The 17,260-nt window shown below is 38.3% G+C and overlaps 3 protein-coding genes across 3 annotated transcripts; 2 read left to right on the forward strand and 1 right to left on the reverse strand.

Moving 5' to 3' along the window:
• The first annotated feature begins 39 nt into the window (after positions 1–39).
• rsrc2 (arginine/serine-rich coiled-coil 2) lies at positions 40–6,564 on the forward strand. Its single transcript, XM_068604900.1, has 10 exons — positions 40–288; positions 1,818–1,962; positions 2,172–2,212; positions 3,548–3,711; positions 3,970–4,095; positions 4,236–4,352; positions 5,028–5,116; positions 5,218–5,474; positions 5,636–5,725; positions 5,850–6,564. Exons 1-10 carry the CDS (start codon positions 283–285, stop codon positions 6,033–6,035), a joined length of 1,221 nt encoding a protein of 406 aa, XP_068461001.1. The 5' UTR covers positions 40–282; the 3' UTR covers positions 6,036–6,564.
• Positions 6,565–9,537, reverse strand: si:ch211-110p13.9 (uncharacterized protein LOC562347 homolog). Its single transcript, XM_068604899.1, has 4 exons — positions 9,199–9,537; positions 7,984–8,113; positions 7,763–7,896; positions 6,565–7,660 (listed from the first exon to the last, which is right to left on the reverse strand). The coding sequence occupies exons 1-4, from the start codon at positions 9,316–9,318 to the stop codon at positions 6,929–6,931; spliced, it is 1,116 nt and encodes a 371-aa protein (XP_068461000.1). The 5' UTR covers positions 9,319–9,537; the 3' UTR covers positions 6,565–6,928.
• Positions 9,538–9,762: 225 nt separating this feature from the next.
• zcchc8 (zinc finger, CCHC domain containing 8) lies at positions 9,763–15,390 on the forward strand. Its single transcript, XM_068566859.1, has 14 exons — positions 9,763–9,944; positions 10,104–10,146; positions 10,254–10,328; positions 10,580–10,682; positions 10,771–10,848; positions 10,979–11,082; positions 11,353–11,418; positions 11,540–11,600; positions 11,693–11,838; positions 11,938–12,080; positions 12,192–12,307; positions 12,539–12,625; positions 13,685–13,805; positions 14,061–15,390. Exons 1-14 carry the CDS (start codon positions 9,770–9,772, stop codon positions 15,056–15,058), a joined length of 2,316 nt encoding a protein of 771 aa, XP_068422960.1. The 5' UTR covers positions 9,763–9,769; the 3' UTR covers positions 15,059–15,390.
• The last annotated feature ends 1,870 nt before the right edge of the window (positions 15,391–17,260 follow it).

Consider the following 17,260-nt stretch of genomic DNA (forward strand, 5'->3'; position numbering starts at 1 on the left):
TATACTGCTAAATGTACGGCATTCACCGGGGATTTACATCTGTTTGGGATTTTAAAAGAAGAAAAGAATACCACCCTAAATCCTCTTATTACAGATTATCATTACGTTTTTGTTGTTTGGTCCGCAGTTCTCTATCTGGGTTACATTAATGTATGGGATACAAGAGGTCAAACCTGGCAACCCTGGTCAAATTAGCTGAGCAAGACAACGGCAGTGTACCAGCTTCGTGCTCGTATGCACGGTCAACGAAGTTAGATATAACTCACAGTGGGCTTCAGGATTATGTCGGTGAGTACAATTATACAACGGTATGCAAGACCTTGCTACATAATGCACGGAGATACAAGCGACGTTGGTTTAGGATTTCTGTTATATTTAGAAATACTTTTTCTTTAAAATGGCGGTTAGCGTCGTTAGCTTAGAGCCCTAGCTATAGCTGAAACTGCTATCTGACGAAGGGATGAACGTAGTAAGAATTAGCTCGTGTAGATAGCATGCTGGCTAACTGTTTTTCTTTCAATGGCCCGAAACAGCAATGTCATGACACTCAAGAAAATCAAGCGGATGTCGTATTTCGTGAGAAAGTGTTTCATTTAATCTTCAGAACCGTTCGCTAGCCACGTTTTAACATTGCGTATGGTCAATATTATTGTTTATTGACTTTAACGATCTAGCGTTAGTTTACTACGGTTAGTGCTATTGATAGCACGTTTAAAAGCTATGTTTTGGATGTAATTGTATGTATGGTGACCTGACCGCTTGACTTCCAGTATTCCGTACCATCTCACTGGGCCTCTTTTAATTCAAGTTTAAAAAAGTACCAATATTCAAGGCTGGTACATGCAACTATATACAACTGGATGCACAGTGACTTGAAAAGTGCTAATCAGCTTAAGGCTATGCAACAGATAACAAAAACAGTCATCACTACGAAAGTAATAACTCGAATTGTGCACACGCGAGACAAAACGTGAACGAAGGGTTTAAGCATTTAAACCCATTTTTACTAAAACGGTTAACTTAAATCTTTTTTTTATCGAAATTCCCCCTGTTTCTAGTTGACATTGACTGTCTAACACCAACGACTATTAGCATAATGATCATGATCAATCAATAGCTTCTTTGAGAAATCTCAAAGATACTTAAACTCAATTTTAGCTCTTGTAATTGGTATACAATTTACAAAGCATCTACATTTTTATGTAAAATCCCATTTTGGATGCAGTGAAATTATGAAATGAGGGTGTATATGACATCACAATTGTCATTGTGAGTGTTTTATTTGCAATGGTAATGATGAGCAAAACAATACAAGGATTACTGCCATGAAGTCAATTGGTACAGGGACATTAAAACACATGTCCCTGTGCAACTATATTTGTTTTGGTTTACAGTTATCTCATACATACCTTGCTGTTATATAGTTTTCTAATGGGCCTTTGTAAATGTATGCAATACAATATTATTGTTAAAAATATCAAGGTATTGATATATATATACAGATATGGGATATTTTTTATGATTTCCCATTTTCCACAGTATTGATACATGCATATATATATATATATATATATATATATATATATATATATATATATATATATATATATATATATATATATATGTGTACCAAGTGAGTTGAAACAAATACAGATGCCTTAGCTTTGCTGTGCTAAAATCAGATATTTTTTAGCTAGCTATAACATTTTAGCAATTGGTGGCAATTGTTTGATTTTAATATGATACATTGCTCTGTCGCCATACAAATTAACAGGAGTAGTCGCTGAATGTGTTTGTCGTGTATTCATTTCTTCCAGGGAAGCGACAATGACTCGGTAGACATGACCAGAACAGGCTCCCCAGTTCATCACAGAAAAAAACACAGCATGGAGTCATCCAGATCCCCCAGGAGCTCCAAACACCATCATTCCCGTTCAAGGTCACGCTCCAGAGACCGAAAACGTTAGTATACAGTAACCGTACCCAGACAGTGCTGAAAATGCCAGAATAATTGGGGCCATGGTTTGACATTTGTTCTCGGTATACTCTGAATACACACTAAGAAGACAGCATTTGTCCATATGTGCTCTTTGCAATCTCGTTTTGTTTTTACACGTCTGCTGAAAAGGTAAATGTATATTTATAAGAAATCTGCTTACTGCTGTTTCCAGGTGACAGAAAATACAGACGGAGTCGCAGCAGGAGTAAAGAGGTAATTGATCAATTCATTTCTATGGTTAGAAACACATTTGATGTGATTTTTGAACGATAAAGTTGTATTCCTCGTTAATTTTAGGTGGAGGTGAGTATGTTTTATACAGTTTAAAATGTTCCAGTAACCAAAATTAAGAACAAAAAGAAATAGATTGAGATGGGCTCATTTACATGGAAAGGTCTTTTCTTTAATATTTTTTTACCTTCCCCATGTTGACATGTCTCAAGGATGCTTTAATCCTTGGATATTGGTCATTGTTTGTTACCATATCAAATGGTGAAGAGTAGATTTTTTTTGTTAAATACTGTGTGTAGGATCACATGATAACATTTCTATAATAAATCATACTCAGCGTGCTAATGCACGAAGAGACTGAACAGAAGACCCTGCTGACATAGCAAAATAATATGTCTACTACTGGGACAGGTAACTATCTGCCACTCAAGCTCCTATTTGTCTCACACTATTTGTTGAGAAAAAATATTTAACTCTTACAATTCTTTCAGCTAGGAATGGGCATAATAATGAAAACATTTATTTATCCAAATGGATGTAGAGTAAAATCTACTGCCTCCCCCTTTAGTGATATGCCACATCATACTAATGAAGACCCATTCCAAACTATGTTCACATGAATTAAAGTTGGTTTGACTCTATTATAACATCAAATTTCACATAGGATATTAAATCTCACAAAAAAGGGTATTGTAGGAATGCATAATTTTAATTTAGCAAGTGTTTTTCATGTTAAATTATCATTGTGTGATTTGGATGACATAATTAAAGAAGCTGTAGCTGTAAAAAGTAAGTCAGTTGCCCATCCCTACTTTTACCGCTTCAGTGATTTTTAAAGCGGTTTTCCCCCAGAGAATCAGATTGTATTTGCATACACACTATTACAAGATGGGGAAAATGTTTCCAACATTCTAGTTTGCTTATTTACATTATTATATTACATTTAAATCCAAAGTGACTCTCACTAAGTGCATTATGTTTACAAATGGTACAAAAATCGTTTGGATCCTTCAACATTATGTACTTCCAGTGCTACATTCACAGACAATATGAGCAGGCCTTTTTTTTATTTTATGGACTAAGGTGCAGTCTGAACAGACTGCCTGTAGTGAAATTTTATTGAAATTAGTGTATTCAAATAAGTCCATATTATAGGCCTGCCCACACTTGCAATCATGCTCACAGAATGACATTCTGTATGTTATGAAAGTGGTTTTAAAAAAAAACATTTTTTTACATACCGTCTGCCATAAGCCATGGTACTAACTCTTTTTGTTGCACTATTTTCCTGAAAGAGACAACTTCTTCTTAAAACAGGCACGAAAAAGGGACTCTGAGAAGCCATCAAAATCACACAGAAAAACGGACGAGCGGCAAGAGCCAGAGAGACTTTCAGCGGAGAATGGAGAGGAGCGATCCAGACGCAAAGACAAGAGACCCTCAAAGGGCCGGAGCTTGTCCAGGTCACACTCACGAGAGAGGTTAGTCTGATCAATAAATTCCATACAGAAATATGTTCAGCGGGTTTACCTTTGTTTAATAACTCTGAATATTTTGGGATAAATGAAAACATTTCTTATCATTTCTGTGGTGGACGTTCTTGTCTCATTAAATACCACAAAATGTTTTATAAACAGTATATAATCTTCTTAACATGTATCAAGGATCCATGTATGGTAGCACTATGAGTCGTGCCAGGAATTTCGTTTATTTGTATTGATGAATCCTGTTGCTTTCAGACGGCCTCACAGCAAAAGTAAGGACAAACGGCGATCACGCAGCCGGGAGAGGAAGAAGAAAGCTAGGTCTCGCTCCGGTTCAAGGACCAAACATCGTCATCATAGCAGAAGTCGCAGTAAGAGCAGGTGAGCTTCAATTAAACTTGAATTATTAGTATATCTTGTGGAAATTAAGTATTGTTTAACTCTTATTCACCATTCTGTTTGTTATTAATGGTATGTTCATTGATTTTTGTTTATTTATTTATTTTTGGTTGTTCCATCAGGGAGCGAAAGAAAAGGAGTGAGAAAGTGCGCAGAAAGAGTCGAAGCAGGTCTGTTAATCCACCTGCCTTCCGGGGCCGAAACGCAGCTATGGATGCACAAGAGGCCCTGGCCAGAAGGCAAGGCAACAGTTTATAGGGCATTTACAATATAAATGGGTGGTCGTTCTGTTCTACCCAAATCCAAGAAATGGTAGAGGTGCTTATTGCATCTATTTAATAGCAGGCTACACAAATTAATCTTTAAGATCGAAAACTTTTACTGCTCTGCTATTGCCTCGCAGTTTAAAAATATGATATAGCTAGCAGGCAAAGCACAGATTAGGTAGCATTAATGGAACCAAATGGAGAAATACATTTAAAGTTGTCAATCAGCCACCATTCAATCTTGAAATTATTTAGATGAAAGGTGTAGACCACTGCTTCAGGCTTTAATCTATATCCAAGTTGCATTTCCCAGGGAGCATTTTTGTTTATCAAACCACATTATTAGGAAAACAAGGAATCTTAAATGGCAATAAGTGGGGTGTACTTGTGGTCCGGGTTGCTAAGACACAAACCATGTCTGGCCGGGGACCTTTGTTGCACGTTACCCCTCCTTTCTCTTCTTTCATCTTCTTTCAAATCCTCACTACCCCCTGTTACATGAAAGCAAGAATACTCCAAAAAGTACAAATGAAGTGTGGCTGTTGTCTCCAACTTGTTTTGATTACACGTAATATCACTTTTAGATAAACATAAGTGGGAACAATAAGCTTTTATAACAAATGAGTAACATGATATTCTCTCTTCTAGGCTGGAGAGAGCCAAGAAACTGCAAGAGCAGAAGGAAAAGGAACTGTTAGAGAACCACCAGCAGCAGCAGCAACAGGAGATAGTTGCAGGTAAGAAGGGCTTATTGTGCCCTTTTCTCTTTTTTTAAACAGTTATCATTTGAGTCAAGCATTAGTTACTTATAATACTCGTCTGTGTATTTTCTTTTCAGTGACGGCCCCTATTGCAGCAGTCACAGCTGCAGCGGCCACCTCAAACCCTGTCCTAAATGTGGCAGCCCTCCTGGCCTCTGGTACCCAGGTCACGCCGCAGATAGCCATGGCCGCACAGATGGCAGCCCTTCAAGCGAGAACACTGGCAGAGACAGGTATCGCCGTACCCAGCTACTACAACCCGTCCGCTGTAAACCCCATGAAGTTTGCGGAGCAGGAGAAAAAGAGGAAAATGCTTTGGCAGGGAAAGGAAGGGGTAAGATGAAATGTAGATGGTATTTCTTATTTATAGCAGTTTCATGCATGCCCAGCATTTCCTAGTCAATTCGTTTAAAAATATATGTATTTATACATATACAATTTTGTAATATGTTTATATTTGCTTATTACTTGATGAAAATAATTTCTGTTTTTAAGGACAAGTCACAAACAGCTGAGTTGTGGGAGAAGCTGAGCTTTGGAAACAAAAACCAAAATGTTAAATTCCGCAAACTAATGGGTATTAAGGCAAGTACAATTGTAATTGTATTTAACGAATGGATATTTGATACTGCTGTAGAATCTTTTGTTTACTACTTCAATCTTTATGATCATAATTTCTTGGAATTAATTGAATGTGGTGTCTATACAGGGAGAGGATGAAGCTGAAGTTGCCAAACCACTTAATGAGGAGGGCTTGAAGACTCTTCAAAAGCAGGAGGAGATGTTCAGGAATCTTGACGTTCAGTATGAGATGGCTCGGTCTCAGACACACACCCAGAGAGGAATGGGCCTTGGTTTCACCACCTCATTCTCACGTGGAATGGATTCCATCTAGTCTTTGCCACACATCTGATCACAGAGGACCATCAATTCATCGTTAGCGCTCAAGCTTGCACAGATGTTTCTCTGAATCTGTAATTTATTTATAGACAAACATCTTGCATATTGGAACATTATAATGTAAATAGCCAAATGCTGAGTTTGTCTCAGTGTTCATGAATCTGTACTGTAAACTTTGCAAAAGGAGGCATCCGTTTGACTGGTTGATACTGGTTAAATATTAGATATTTGTTTTGAATAATGTGGTAGGTTTTTAAAAAAAACAAACATGAATATATATGTGACTGTTTCAACAAACTGAATATAATGTGGTTCAAGTGAACAATGTTTACATCCATTTAGCGAAAAGCATCTGAAGTAAATTTTGCATTATCAGAATCCCACAGATTCATTTCTCCCGACTTGAAAAAAATAACCACTGTGGCTTGTAATACATTTCGTCTTTTAGATTGCCATGGATAAAGATGTGCTCAACCGGAGAAATCACATAATTCAAATGTTGAAATAAATGAGTTTTATGTTGATTAAGATTTTTATTACATCACCTCATTTGTATTTGTGATATCTGTTTATTACATTTCCATTCAAATTAACTCAATGTTACCAGGACTGGGCCTTAACAATTCCAAATTATAATATTTTTTCCAAGTTCCATTCAGAAAGAAATACAAGGCAAAATCATACATGTGAGGATATATAAACTGTGTTTAGGAACTGTGCATTACATAAAAGAAATTACAACATGGCAATAAATTTCCAAGAGTAAAACAATATTTAATTGTCACCCAGCTTTAGTTGTTACCAAACCCGATAGTAATAAACGTATGTATTATGATACTGTAAAATGATATATTTTTGGTCTTTGTGTTGACACCTAATTGAAAACAACTATTTACATATGAGGCTGGAGTACAACACATGCGCCACACCAGTGATGAGGTTGTGGTTGGCAAACTCAAGGATAAGGAGCAGGATTGGGTACTCGCTGTGTCTCTTCTCCATAGTGGACTCTTCACTTAAGCCCATCCAATGAAGCAGCAGTGCTTGCATGGCTTCTGGGAAAAGCTCTGCAACGAGCTCTTCTGCAGGTGGCAAGTCACTAATATGTTCGATATGCTGCACTTTAAAGCCCTCCACTCTCTGGCTAATGCTGCCATTGGCTGCATGAAACTGTTGCCCGAGCCATCGTCCTACACCACAAAGCAGGGAACTTGAATGCGCACAGCCCCAGTCTTTGGCCTTGAGCAGGGCTAACACAGTTTCTGTTGTATCCTTTTCTTCTAGAGTCCCATTTATGTGTCGGTCAATGTTCTCCAAAAGTATCAAGATAGTCTCCAGCTGTTCTGTGTTGCTTTGAGTCTCAGAGGAGAGCTTGTCTTCCAAGCTGTGTAACTTCTGTCTCAATGTGGATATAAGTTGCTGGCTTTGCTTTACCTGCAAGCTCTTCTTGGGAAAAGAACAATAATCGTGATCTGCCGATGTATCGCTTGTGTCACCATAATACACATCCACCGATTCCCTGCCAACATGGCAATGCTGAGGTTGTGGCATTTCAAGCTGCACATTGAGGCTGTAACTCGTTTTCAGGGGGCTGTCATTTATCTGCGATTTCCAAACATCCTACAAATGAAAGACAAAACAAAATCGATCATGGGGTGTATATTTAAAAAAAAAAAGCAAATGTATAACGTAAAGACGTGCATGATGTTAACTGTACTATACCTGGAAGTTCTCTAACACAGCGAGCTGCTCTTGCTTACTGTACATCTCAAAGACTACTCGAAAAAGTCCCTGAATGCTGTAGAACCACATGCTGTTATTTGCAGTGTGTACTTTCATCCCATTGAACCTGAATGCTGCAACAGGAAACTGTATCTTAGTCTGTGTGTGGTGGAAGCAAAATTATCGTTGTGGTTGGTACAATTTTCTCTTCCATACCTTACCTGAGGAAAAATTTACTTTTGTTGCGAATCCTTTCTTGGCAAACTTGGCGTGGTATCTGGGATGGTTCTCTGTGCGGATGTCTGTGTTGGAGAAGACATCAGCTCCTAAAAAAAGAGGAACCACTGGACTCTGAAAAAGATACAGAGATGGTTCGTGTTGTGATATACTGGTATTGATATTCTTCAGTGGCGTAGGTTTTAAATCCACGACCTGCCACTGATATTCCTAAAATGTCATATATATATATATATATATATATATATATATATATATATATATATATATATATATATATATATATATATATATATAAATATAAATGTATAGTAATAATCATCCAGCCCCTCTTAAATAACACATTTATACAGTTGTAGTTCCAGACTCCTCTTCCCCACACTCATTTTGGGTGCAAGTAATTTGCAATAAAGAAGACAAAATGAACAATGCACAAGTTAGTGATGGATCATTTGACTGACATTAGGCTTTATCAGCATTGTATGTTACCCTCTTATTATGTCTGAAACATTTTGCTGCTTATTTTGATATGTTCTATAAATAAGCTTTACTATTATTATCATCAATCACACAATATGTTTTTGGATTCACCCTTCATTGCACAACATGAGACTAATAGCCAACAGTCAAGCGTCAAGTTTTACAATTACACAGAAAAATAGGACTTCTACATAACGTGGGTTGTCGAATTGAGGAGCCAATCAGCTCTTCAATCAGGCAACAGGCGTTTCACATCATGCCCTGGGCAATGCTGTCAATAGTGAGCAACTTTGCGTGAGGTGCGAGTTGTCGCGGCGCTTGTTCGTCTATGGTCGTGCAGTGCACCTCTTAACTTGTAGAGTTTAAAGCTTTGTTTATATTCGCGCTTCACGTCGTGGCACGCGCGAGCAGCAGACGGGGCACGAGCTTTAAGCATAACTGCAGTCGTTTATACTCTATGCCCTGCATTATTCTCCGAAACGCCAGAGGGCGTAAGACTCAGAAATACAACGAGTGTCACCCATAGATGTGCCCATAGCTTCGTATATTACTGGCAAAAAGTCATAAATCAAAGTCATATACACATGGATTACTGTATTGCCTTTGTACAAGCCCTTTAGGGCGCAGTGTTGCTACTAATCTAAAACCAGGGGCTATGGAAAATATCGTTACACAAACAAATCTACCATTTGCTTTGATGTATGTGAGCATGCACTCACCTTGTTGGAGCACTTCGTCAGACTGAAGGATGTCAGATTCACCAAATAAATATAGCGAATTTTGCGTGAATCCCCGTCCCACTGCGGTAAAGTTAAGGGGATAGTTGAGCAACTTGTCATTGCGGGATGAAAATAACCTGTTCGGTGGGGATGCGAATGCTTTACAATAATACTTGAAACGAAAGTAAAGAAGTCCAACGGCTGCGGGAAAAAAAGCGAACTGTTTCCCTCAACAAATTAAACCGCGAGCATGGAGTTGTAAACCCTCAACTCTGTTTTACGGACAGAGCAAGCCGCTATGAAACAACGGGGCTCCTCTAAGGGCTGTGTGGTCGTGGCTTATTTGCAATTTCCAGATTTAGCTATACATATTCAAACAAAATTGAACGCTGTTGTCCTATCCCTTGTTATTTGGTCTGTAATCTGAGATGCCAACCTGTAATACAACACTGTGGGTTTAATAATTTGTCAAACGTGAGATACGTGTGCCTAACACGTGACATTAGGAGGACCAATGGATACGAAGAACAGTTGCTTTCGCCTCTGAACTCGTTTCCTGTACAGATTAAAAATGGCTGAAGTAGATTTTGGGGATAGTGAGCTCTTTCAGCTGCTAGATGACTCCGCATTGCCTGTCCCGACGCATATACGCTTCTCAAGTGATGAGGAGGACCAGGAGGAGACGAGCCAGCTCCCAAGCCGACTGGAGGAGTGCGATGACTCCATTCAGAGGCTCACTGAGGAGAATATCCTTTTGTCAGATGCGCTAACTGTGTGCTAGCACTGTTGGTGTAGCACGAGCTAACGTCGGTTAGCATCTCCAACCAAAACAGTAAACTAACTACGCGGCGTGTGTGCTGATGGTTGTGTTTGTCTTTTGTCTATTACCTTAACTTGCAGATTACATAAAGAATTGAGAAGAAAACTGAGCATCCTGATACGACCGAGGTAGGTTAGCGTTATTGTTAGCTGACACTATTAATGTGCTAATAAATGAATAGAAACTGATCCCTAACGTTAGCTGACAATCACCGATCTTTCCTGTGACTTTACAGCGGAATCACAGTTGAAGATGTCAACCTCGACGGGCCAGTTCTTCAAATAATGTATGCCAACAACGTTATTTCAAAGTAAGGACTCAAATAGGTTTATTTGTTTACTTGTATTTGTCACGTCTGTCTTCCAAGTTGACTGTCGAATGGGTGATGTACTGTACTGTTGAACATATTGTATCTGTTGGTACTAAAACATTTTGCCAACACTTGTTATAGTTTTTACATCATGGCTAATATGATGAAAATACAGCATATGCATGACCTTGCTGTGTGTGCACCTAATATCTAAACTAATAACAAACAACTAAAATTAATTTCTCTTTTAGGCTTTGTCGTCAAGAAATTGAAGATTGCGTCTGCAGTGTGATTTTGAAGCACCAGAAACTAAGCAATGAAAAGAAAAAGACCGTCTTTCAAATGAAACCTCAGGTGTCTACCCAAAATGTATTTTATTGTGATTTTAATATTGATATATTTTTAAATTTGCCAAAAATAAAATGTTGTATCCTGTATGAAGCATTCAGCTTTTGCTTTGGAAGAAGATCTGCAGAAGTCCTGTTCCAGTAGTGTCAGAACAACAACTGAAGCATTTAAAGTGAGTATTTACTAATATTTTCAGTGACTTGCATTTTGCACAATTTCTCACCACATGGAAAAGAAAATGTCTTCAAGTACTCTACATGTAATGCTACTATCATTCATTATTTCATATCTTCCTGCCTTAGGTGGTTGGAAGTGTTCAATATTTCTCCACATTCAGTGTTGATAAACTTGGACAGCCTCTGGTGAATGAAAACCCCCAGCTGACAGATGGTTGGGACATTCCAGCGTATCTTTAAGATGGATAAATTGATAAATCATCTAAACTTGACAGTCTTGTACGTCAGCTCATCTGTTGTGTGTTGCACATTTGAGAATAATATTGCCATGGAATTATGGTCCCTTCAAAGTAACTATGTCCTGATTTGAAAAGTGGAAATGTATTGTAAAATATTCAGCATATAAGTGGGACTTCAGTTAGGGTGTCAAAATAGAAAAGATAAATCATTTGTTGATTTGTTTTTCATAAAGATGATACACTTCCTGAATTGTTGCAAAGCTATCACCAGGTTTTCAAACAAGTCATTGGCACAGATGGACAGGAAATTGAGATGAAAGACACAAGGTATGCCAGCTTATTAATTAAGCTTTATTCAGTTTCCATCTTTGATTCATGACTTGCTTTGTTTTGTTGCTATGTGGCATAAATCTGTATAATGAAACCATCACTGATATGTTCATTGTAGACCCAAATCCATGTGTTTTAACTGTGGTTTGAGTGGCCATCAGCTAAGAGACTGTCCCAAGGTAAGAATAAGTCACCATTACTATGGTATGAGCTCAGGTTAAATATAAGAAGGGTTTTGATTTAACACATTTATACACATTTACCTTCCTAGCCTAAAGACATGGCTGTAATAAATGAGAGAAGAAAGGAGTTCAATCAGAACAATAACAACAACAACCAGCCCATGCTGAGTAACCAGCGGTACCATGCAGATGAAGTGGAGGAGCGGTTTGCTAAATACAAACCAGGAGTCATGAGGTAGGACTGTTATTTTGTAAAAAACAGATTCAATATCTATTGTACCAAGTAAAAATAACTCTTAATGTATTTTTTTACATTGTGTTCTGCTTTGAACAGTGAGGAGTTGTTGACAGCAATGGGACTTGATGGCAACAGCCTCCCTCCTTTAATTTACCGCATGAGGCAGCTCGGCTACCCACCAGGTTGGCTCAAAGAGGCAGAGACGGAGAACTCTGGCATAACACTGTATGAAGGAAATGGTATGTTTTAAATTCAATTTACACTTGTGTGGTTGCACTAATGTTGTTGATGGCTACAAAATATGTACTGAAATTCAGTTTAACAAAAAACATTTTTACCTTGTTTTCTAGTTTCAATTGTTGGTAAATTGACAGACGATACCAATGCACAAAGCATCTCTTATGATGTTTCCAAGCTGGTGGAATTCCCAGGCTTCAATGTACCTGCATCACCCGAAATGAAAGATGTAAGTTTTACAATATAACCTAGTTTTTTTCTTTTTCTTTTACACATTTAAGATGTATTTATGCAAATACAGTACATGGATTATCTTTTAGGTATAATTGTATTTTTTTCTATCAGAAGGAAATGGCATCCTAATGCCGCACACTGTTTGAGTCCAGATTTTTTTGTGGCAGAGCATCTTTGAGACAGTTGCACAGCTTAAAGTTTTTCTGTCTATTTTTCTGAACTCCAGGAGTATATGAAGTATGGCTCAATTCCAATGCAGACCCACCACTTGAAGGACAACTATGCAGCCTACCTGTCAAAAAACTTCCCCAAGGTAATTATCTTAATGTCCCTAAAGTAATTTGGGGTTTCCTCTCAAACAATGTAGGCCACACCAGCCTTGCGCCGCTCAAACCAAACTTTCTGGATGTTACATAGAAACGCTTGCATATACCTTGGGCGCTATTTGTCCGACATGTTCTCATTCTCCATGTTTCCACTGTTGTTTAAAACGAGACGTACAGTTTTAATAGAAGCTATTGAGTTACTCTACTGTTCCATAAGAATTGTTGAAGAATTATTATAACCCTCAATCTTGGTACTTGATCTTGATACTTGGACATGAGAGCAGAGTACAGGCAGATGCTGTACATTTTTATAAGGTGACCAAATAATGAAAATGAATCTAATCAGAACAATTTATTGCCACGTATGTTTCCACATACAAGGAATTTGTCCTTGCGGGAGATACATAACATTTAATGATAAACATAGAACAGTGCAATGAAAAGGGAGCATGACTATTTACAGTTAGGTCTACTGAATATTTACAATTGAATATAAAAATGTAAATAAAGTGCTTGGAATTAAGTGATTATGTGAAAGTGTAAAGTAAAGTGGCAAGTGTATTTAAATATGAGGTGCCGAGGGATGTACAGGGGAGTATAAAGTCACACCATTTTGCTCCCCTGTGTCTCTTGTTTCCTTATGGCTGGCTTGCACAGCTCTGGATTGCAGGTTATGTGATTGGCCAAGGCAGCGTGACGTCAGGTTGAGTTTATCCAAAAGATGATTCTGTATTAATTATTCGCCACAGGCCACTGCTTTTTCTTCTTCTTGTCTTTCCTCAGCCCCCCTGCGGTCTTCACTGCCTAGGCTTAACACACTGCCCACATTTAACAGACTTATTGTGAATGCAGCCTCAACCTGCCACTTTCCTCCAGACAACAATTATTTTTCACATACAATGGAGCCTATTTTTCATAATCCCATTTAGACTGCCATTCACAATAAACCCAGTGCACAGTCCTATGAAGAGAGGCTGTTTAATAACTCAGCATTTGGGCAAAGCTCTTTAAATATTTTCATTCCATGTGTTCCTCCTTGCCAACAGGCTGGTGCCACCTGCAACAAAAGACGGCATGAATCTGAGTCATCTCCCCAGCAAAGGAAGAAAACAAGGTCCACTCCTGATCGGAACTCCGATAGGAGCTCGGACATGGACATTGAATCAGGTAAATGTTCGTCTCGGTTAAGTTTTTCTGCAACACTTCCTTCACAAGTTACTTGATCACAAAGACTAAAGCAGTAATCTCTAATTTTCCTAATCTCGATATCTACTCTGCTGCTTCATGACTTGATTTAAAAAATAAAAAAAACTGCCTTTTTACAATGTTACATTTAAGAAAGCAGCTTCTCTGTTTTTATGTATTGCTCTAATGCAGAATAATAGTAACAATCACTTTCTGTTTTTGTATGTCTCTTTTCAGACCCAGGAACACCGTATCATCAAGGTCATGGGGATTTCCAGTTCCAACCTCCGCTACCCCCTGGCTCCCCTTGCTTCAGTTCACCACCTCCTTTACCCCGGGGCACTCCTCCGGCTACACCCACTCCCCCACCGCTCCCCAAAGGTACACCCCCTCCTACACCAACTAACGGCTCCCCAGCTCTACGGGGGAATAAATGGGTAGTCGTCGATGACACTGCAGACGAAACGGAGGATGAATTGACATTGGAGGAGCTAGAGGAGCAGCAGAGGTTGATTTGGGCAGCTCTAGAAAATGCTGATACTGCCACTAATAGTGACTGTGAGACACCTGCAACGGAAACACCTGTACCCAGTTCAACAAGTGTGTCCACACCTGTTAATGTCTGCACCAAAACAGAGGTAGTTGAAGAAATGATGGACACGACAAAGCCTGCAGGAACCTGCCACACTATTATAAATCAAAGGGAACCAAGGGTTCAAGAGATTGGACCTCAGAGTCCTGTTCCAGTCAAAGCCGAAGATGTCAGTCCTCAGAGTCCTGTTCCAGTCAAAGCCCAAGATGTCAGCCCTCAGAGTCCTGTTCCAGTCAAAGCCCAAGATGTCAGCCCTCAGAGTCCTGTCCCAGTCAAAGCCCAAGATGTCAGCCCTCAGAGTCCTGTTCCAGTCAAAGCCCAAGATGTCAGCCCTCAGAGTCCTGGTCCAGTCAATGTCCAAGATGTCAGCCCTCAGAGTCCTGGTCCAGTCAATGTCCAAGATGTCAGCCCTCAGAGTCCTGGTCCAGTCAAATGTGAGGAAGACAACCCGCGGAGCCCAAATCTAGATTTCTTTAACGATGAGAAGATAGCAGCTGTTCCTCATCGGAGCAGGTTTGCGGCTGGCATTGTTCCATTTGAAGAAACGCCAGAGTTCACTGAGGTTGCTGAAGCCACAGGGACATACCTTAGGATCAGAGACTTGCTTAAAAGTTCCCCTCGAAGTTTGGCGAAGAAAAATTAAAAAATGTACAGTCTTCGTTTGGAACACAAGGATGAAAAGCTCTTTTAATTTTCATAATCACCCTATCAAGCATGATTGTTTTTTTTTTTTTTAGCTGTTTATCATTTTGTACTAAGGTGAATGTCTATGCTTTGTATACGTTTGATCTGTAAACATACCATCAGTGATAGTCATTTAAGGTTATGCTACAAAAGTTTGTAGATTTTGACCTGTCTTTTTTTAATTTCTTTTTGTAGCAATTGTTACTCATTCTGTTCATTTTATTGTAAAAATGCAATGTTTCAATGGCTTTTTCTGTTTTTGTCACACTCAATATACACCTCTGAAAAGGAGGGTTAATAATCCCAGTGTTATGTGCTTTTTCCTCAGCAAGGGCTTTACTGTAATGCTTATTTGTACAAAACATTAAAAAACAATTTACATAGGAAGGGATTCAAAGGAGAGTAGATAGTACATACCTATTCTACAGTGCCAACGGTATTAAAGTATAACCTGCTGTATTTCTCATATTCCTAAACACAAAATAGCTTAATCTCTTTTCTTTCACCAAATAGTGGCTACACTTGACACTGCTAGCTACAAATTACACCGGCAACCGTCAGGAACTTACGTACATAGTGTTATTGTGGAAGCCCATTTACGCCACTGATTTAAAAAAAGTAAAATCCTGTACGTCGTAATTATCAGATATTATCTCATAATTATGGCTTAGCATTGAGTGACAGATAAAGAATGAAAGACGTATTTGCCATCATGTGATCGCCTAGCAGTGTTAGGATTTTTTTTCAAGTGGAAGAAAGCAGCCACAGCAACACTCGGATATCAAAGCTTTTTGTGTGCCTGAAACAAAATGGGTAAATGGTTTCTAAAACAGTAAATTGTTTGCAATGCTGCTCAAACCTCTTCCACCAACATGTAGCCTGGACTTTACTGGACTTTGTAGAGCAAAGAATCAATCAATCCAGGTTGAAAGCATTCCTACATATTCATGAGTTCTTAGAAGATGAACATGTTGGACAGGTTGTAAACACTTCATAGAGGAGAGGGGAGCGCACTGTAATCTTCAACACAGATTCACGCACCCCATAGCAACACAGAATAATCTAAATTAATTTTAATGGCATATTCTGCTGAATCGATATACTAAAACTACAAAAAACATTGCTAATAAATGGCATTAAACACGGTGGACTGCCAGAGCAAACAAACAAACAATGTTACCAACCTTGTGGTAAACTATAAATTACGCCAAATTATCATTTTTAACACAAACTATGGTAATAACAAAACAAAATTAGAAAAAAAAACATGTAAATATAACAGAGCTCGTTATAGATCAACCTACCACAGCAATAGCATACTGCAGACTGGTAAACAGACACTCAACAGAGGGTGCTAAGGTTATGCAACACGCTCGTTTCAATGGGAAACTATAATGATAATATATTGTAAATGAAATTGACAAAATTAAGAGGAAATAATATATAAATAGTATGGTCCAGTAATAATTGCAAATAATGGCCAGTGATGGCAAGTGGAATCATTAACTCCACATTGCGTGTACGTGGACACATTGAAAATGCATATAATTGGAATTGTAGTTTGCATTTTTGTTTCTATGTTCATTCACTATTCATCAAATAGATTCATATTACAGCTGCCATAAAGTTCATTCCCCCTCTTTTAAAACTGATCTGCCAGCAAAAAGGCATAATAAAATGTTGAAATACAGACTTAATATAACTTTAAAGAAGACATATGTAAGGCAATAGAGATTGTTATGATCCCTCCTTTCCACTTGGGGTCTGTGTCTTGTTATCCAGCTCTTTTTTTTAAACTCATACCTTTTATGATAAATCTATTATTCAGACATAAATTCACAAGTTTAAACTCAACTGTTTGACAAATATAAGTCAACATTTTGATTGTCTTGGAATTTAGACTCAGATTCTTTCTACTGAATAATCTTAAAATTCTGGTCCAATGGGTTTATTTCCTTAACGTGACTTACACGCTGTATGCCTGAAAAATATACCGTTGTTTTTTTGACATTATTACAACATTTGATAAAAAAAATAAAATAATAAAAGTAGTAAAGTTTGTGTGTCTGGCAATAGTTTTGCGCTCTTTTAGAAGTGAGGGAGTGATCCATCTCACTGAACATTTCGTCTCTGTTCGCACCTCCAGTTGACGTCCCTCTCT

Source organism: Clinocottus analis, unplaced genomic scaffold (genome assembly GCF_023055335.1).
Source record: "Clinocottus analis isolate CAN_PGR_092001 unplaced genomic scaffold, fCliAna1.0.p SCAF_7, whole genome shotgun sequence".
NCBI classification, from domain to species: Eukaryota; Metazoa; Chordata; class Actinopteri; order Perciformes; family Cottidae; genus Clinocottus; species Clinocottus analis.

Bases quoted from the DNA above. Each gene is read 5' to 3' on its own strand.
- rsrc2 (XM_068604900.1), top strand. The intron at 4,096-4,235 runs GTGAGCTTCAAT...TTGTTCCATCAG, and splicing joins AGAAGTCGCAGTAAGAGCAG to GGAGCGAAAGAAAAGGAGTG. The intron at 5,726-5,849 runs GCAAGTACAATT...GTGTCTATACAG, and splicing joins GCAAACTAATGGGTATTAAG to GGAGAGGATGAAGCTGAAGT.
- si:ch211-110p13.9 (XM_068604899.1), bottom strand. From the start codon at position 9,318: ATGACAAGTTGCTCAACTATCCCCTTAACTTTACCGCAGTGGGACGGG. The intron at 8,114-9,198 runs GTGAGTGCATGC...TATCTTTTTCAG, and splicing joins TGACGAAGTGCTCCAACAAG to AGTCCAGTGGTTCCTCTTTT. The intron at 7,897-7,983 runs GTAAGGTATGGA...TTCCTGTTGCAG, and splicing joins AAAAGTAAATTTTTCCTCAG to CATTCAGGTTCAATGGGATG.
- zcchc8 (XM_068566859.1), top strand. From the start codon at position 9,770: ATGGCTGAAGTAGATTTTGGGGATAGTGAGCTCTTTCAGCTGCTAGAT. The intron at 10,849-10,978 runs GTGAGTATTTAC...TTCCTGCCTTAG, and splicing joins CAACAACTGAAGCATTTAAA to GTGGTTGGAAGTGTTCAATA. The intron at 11,839-11,937 runs GTAGGACTGTTA...TGCTTTGAACAG, and splicing joins TACAAACCAGGAGTCATGAG to TGAGGAGTTGTTGACAGCAA.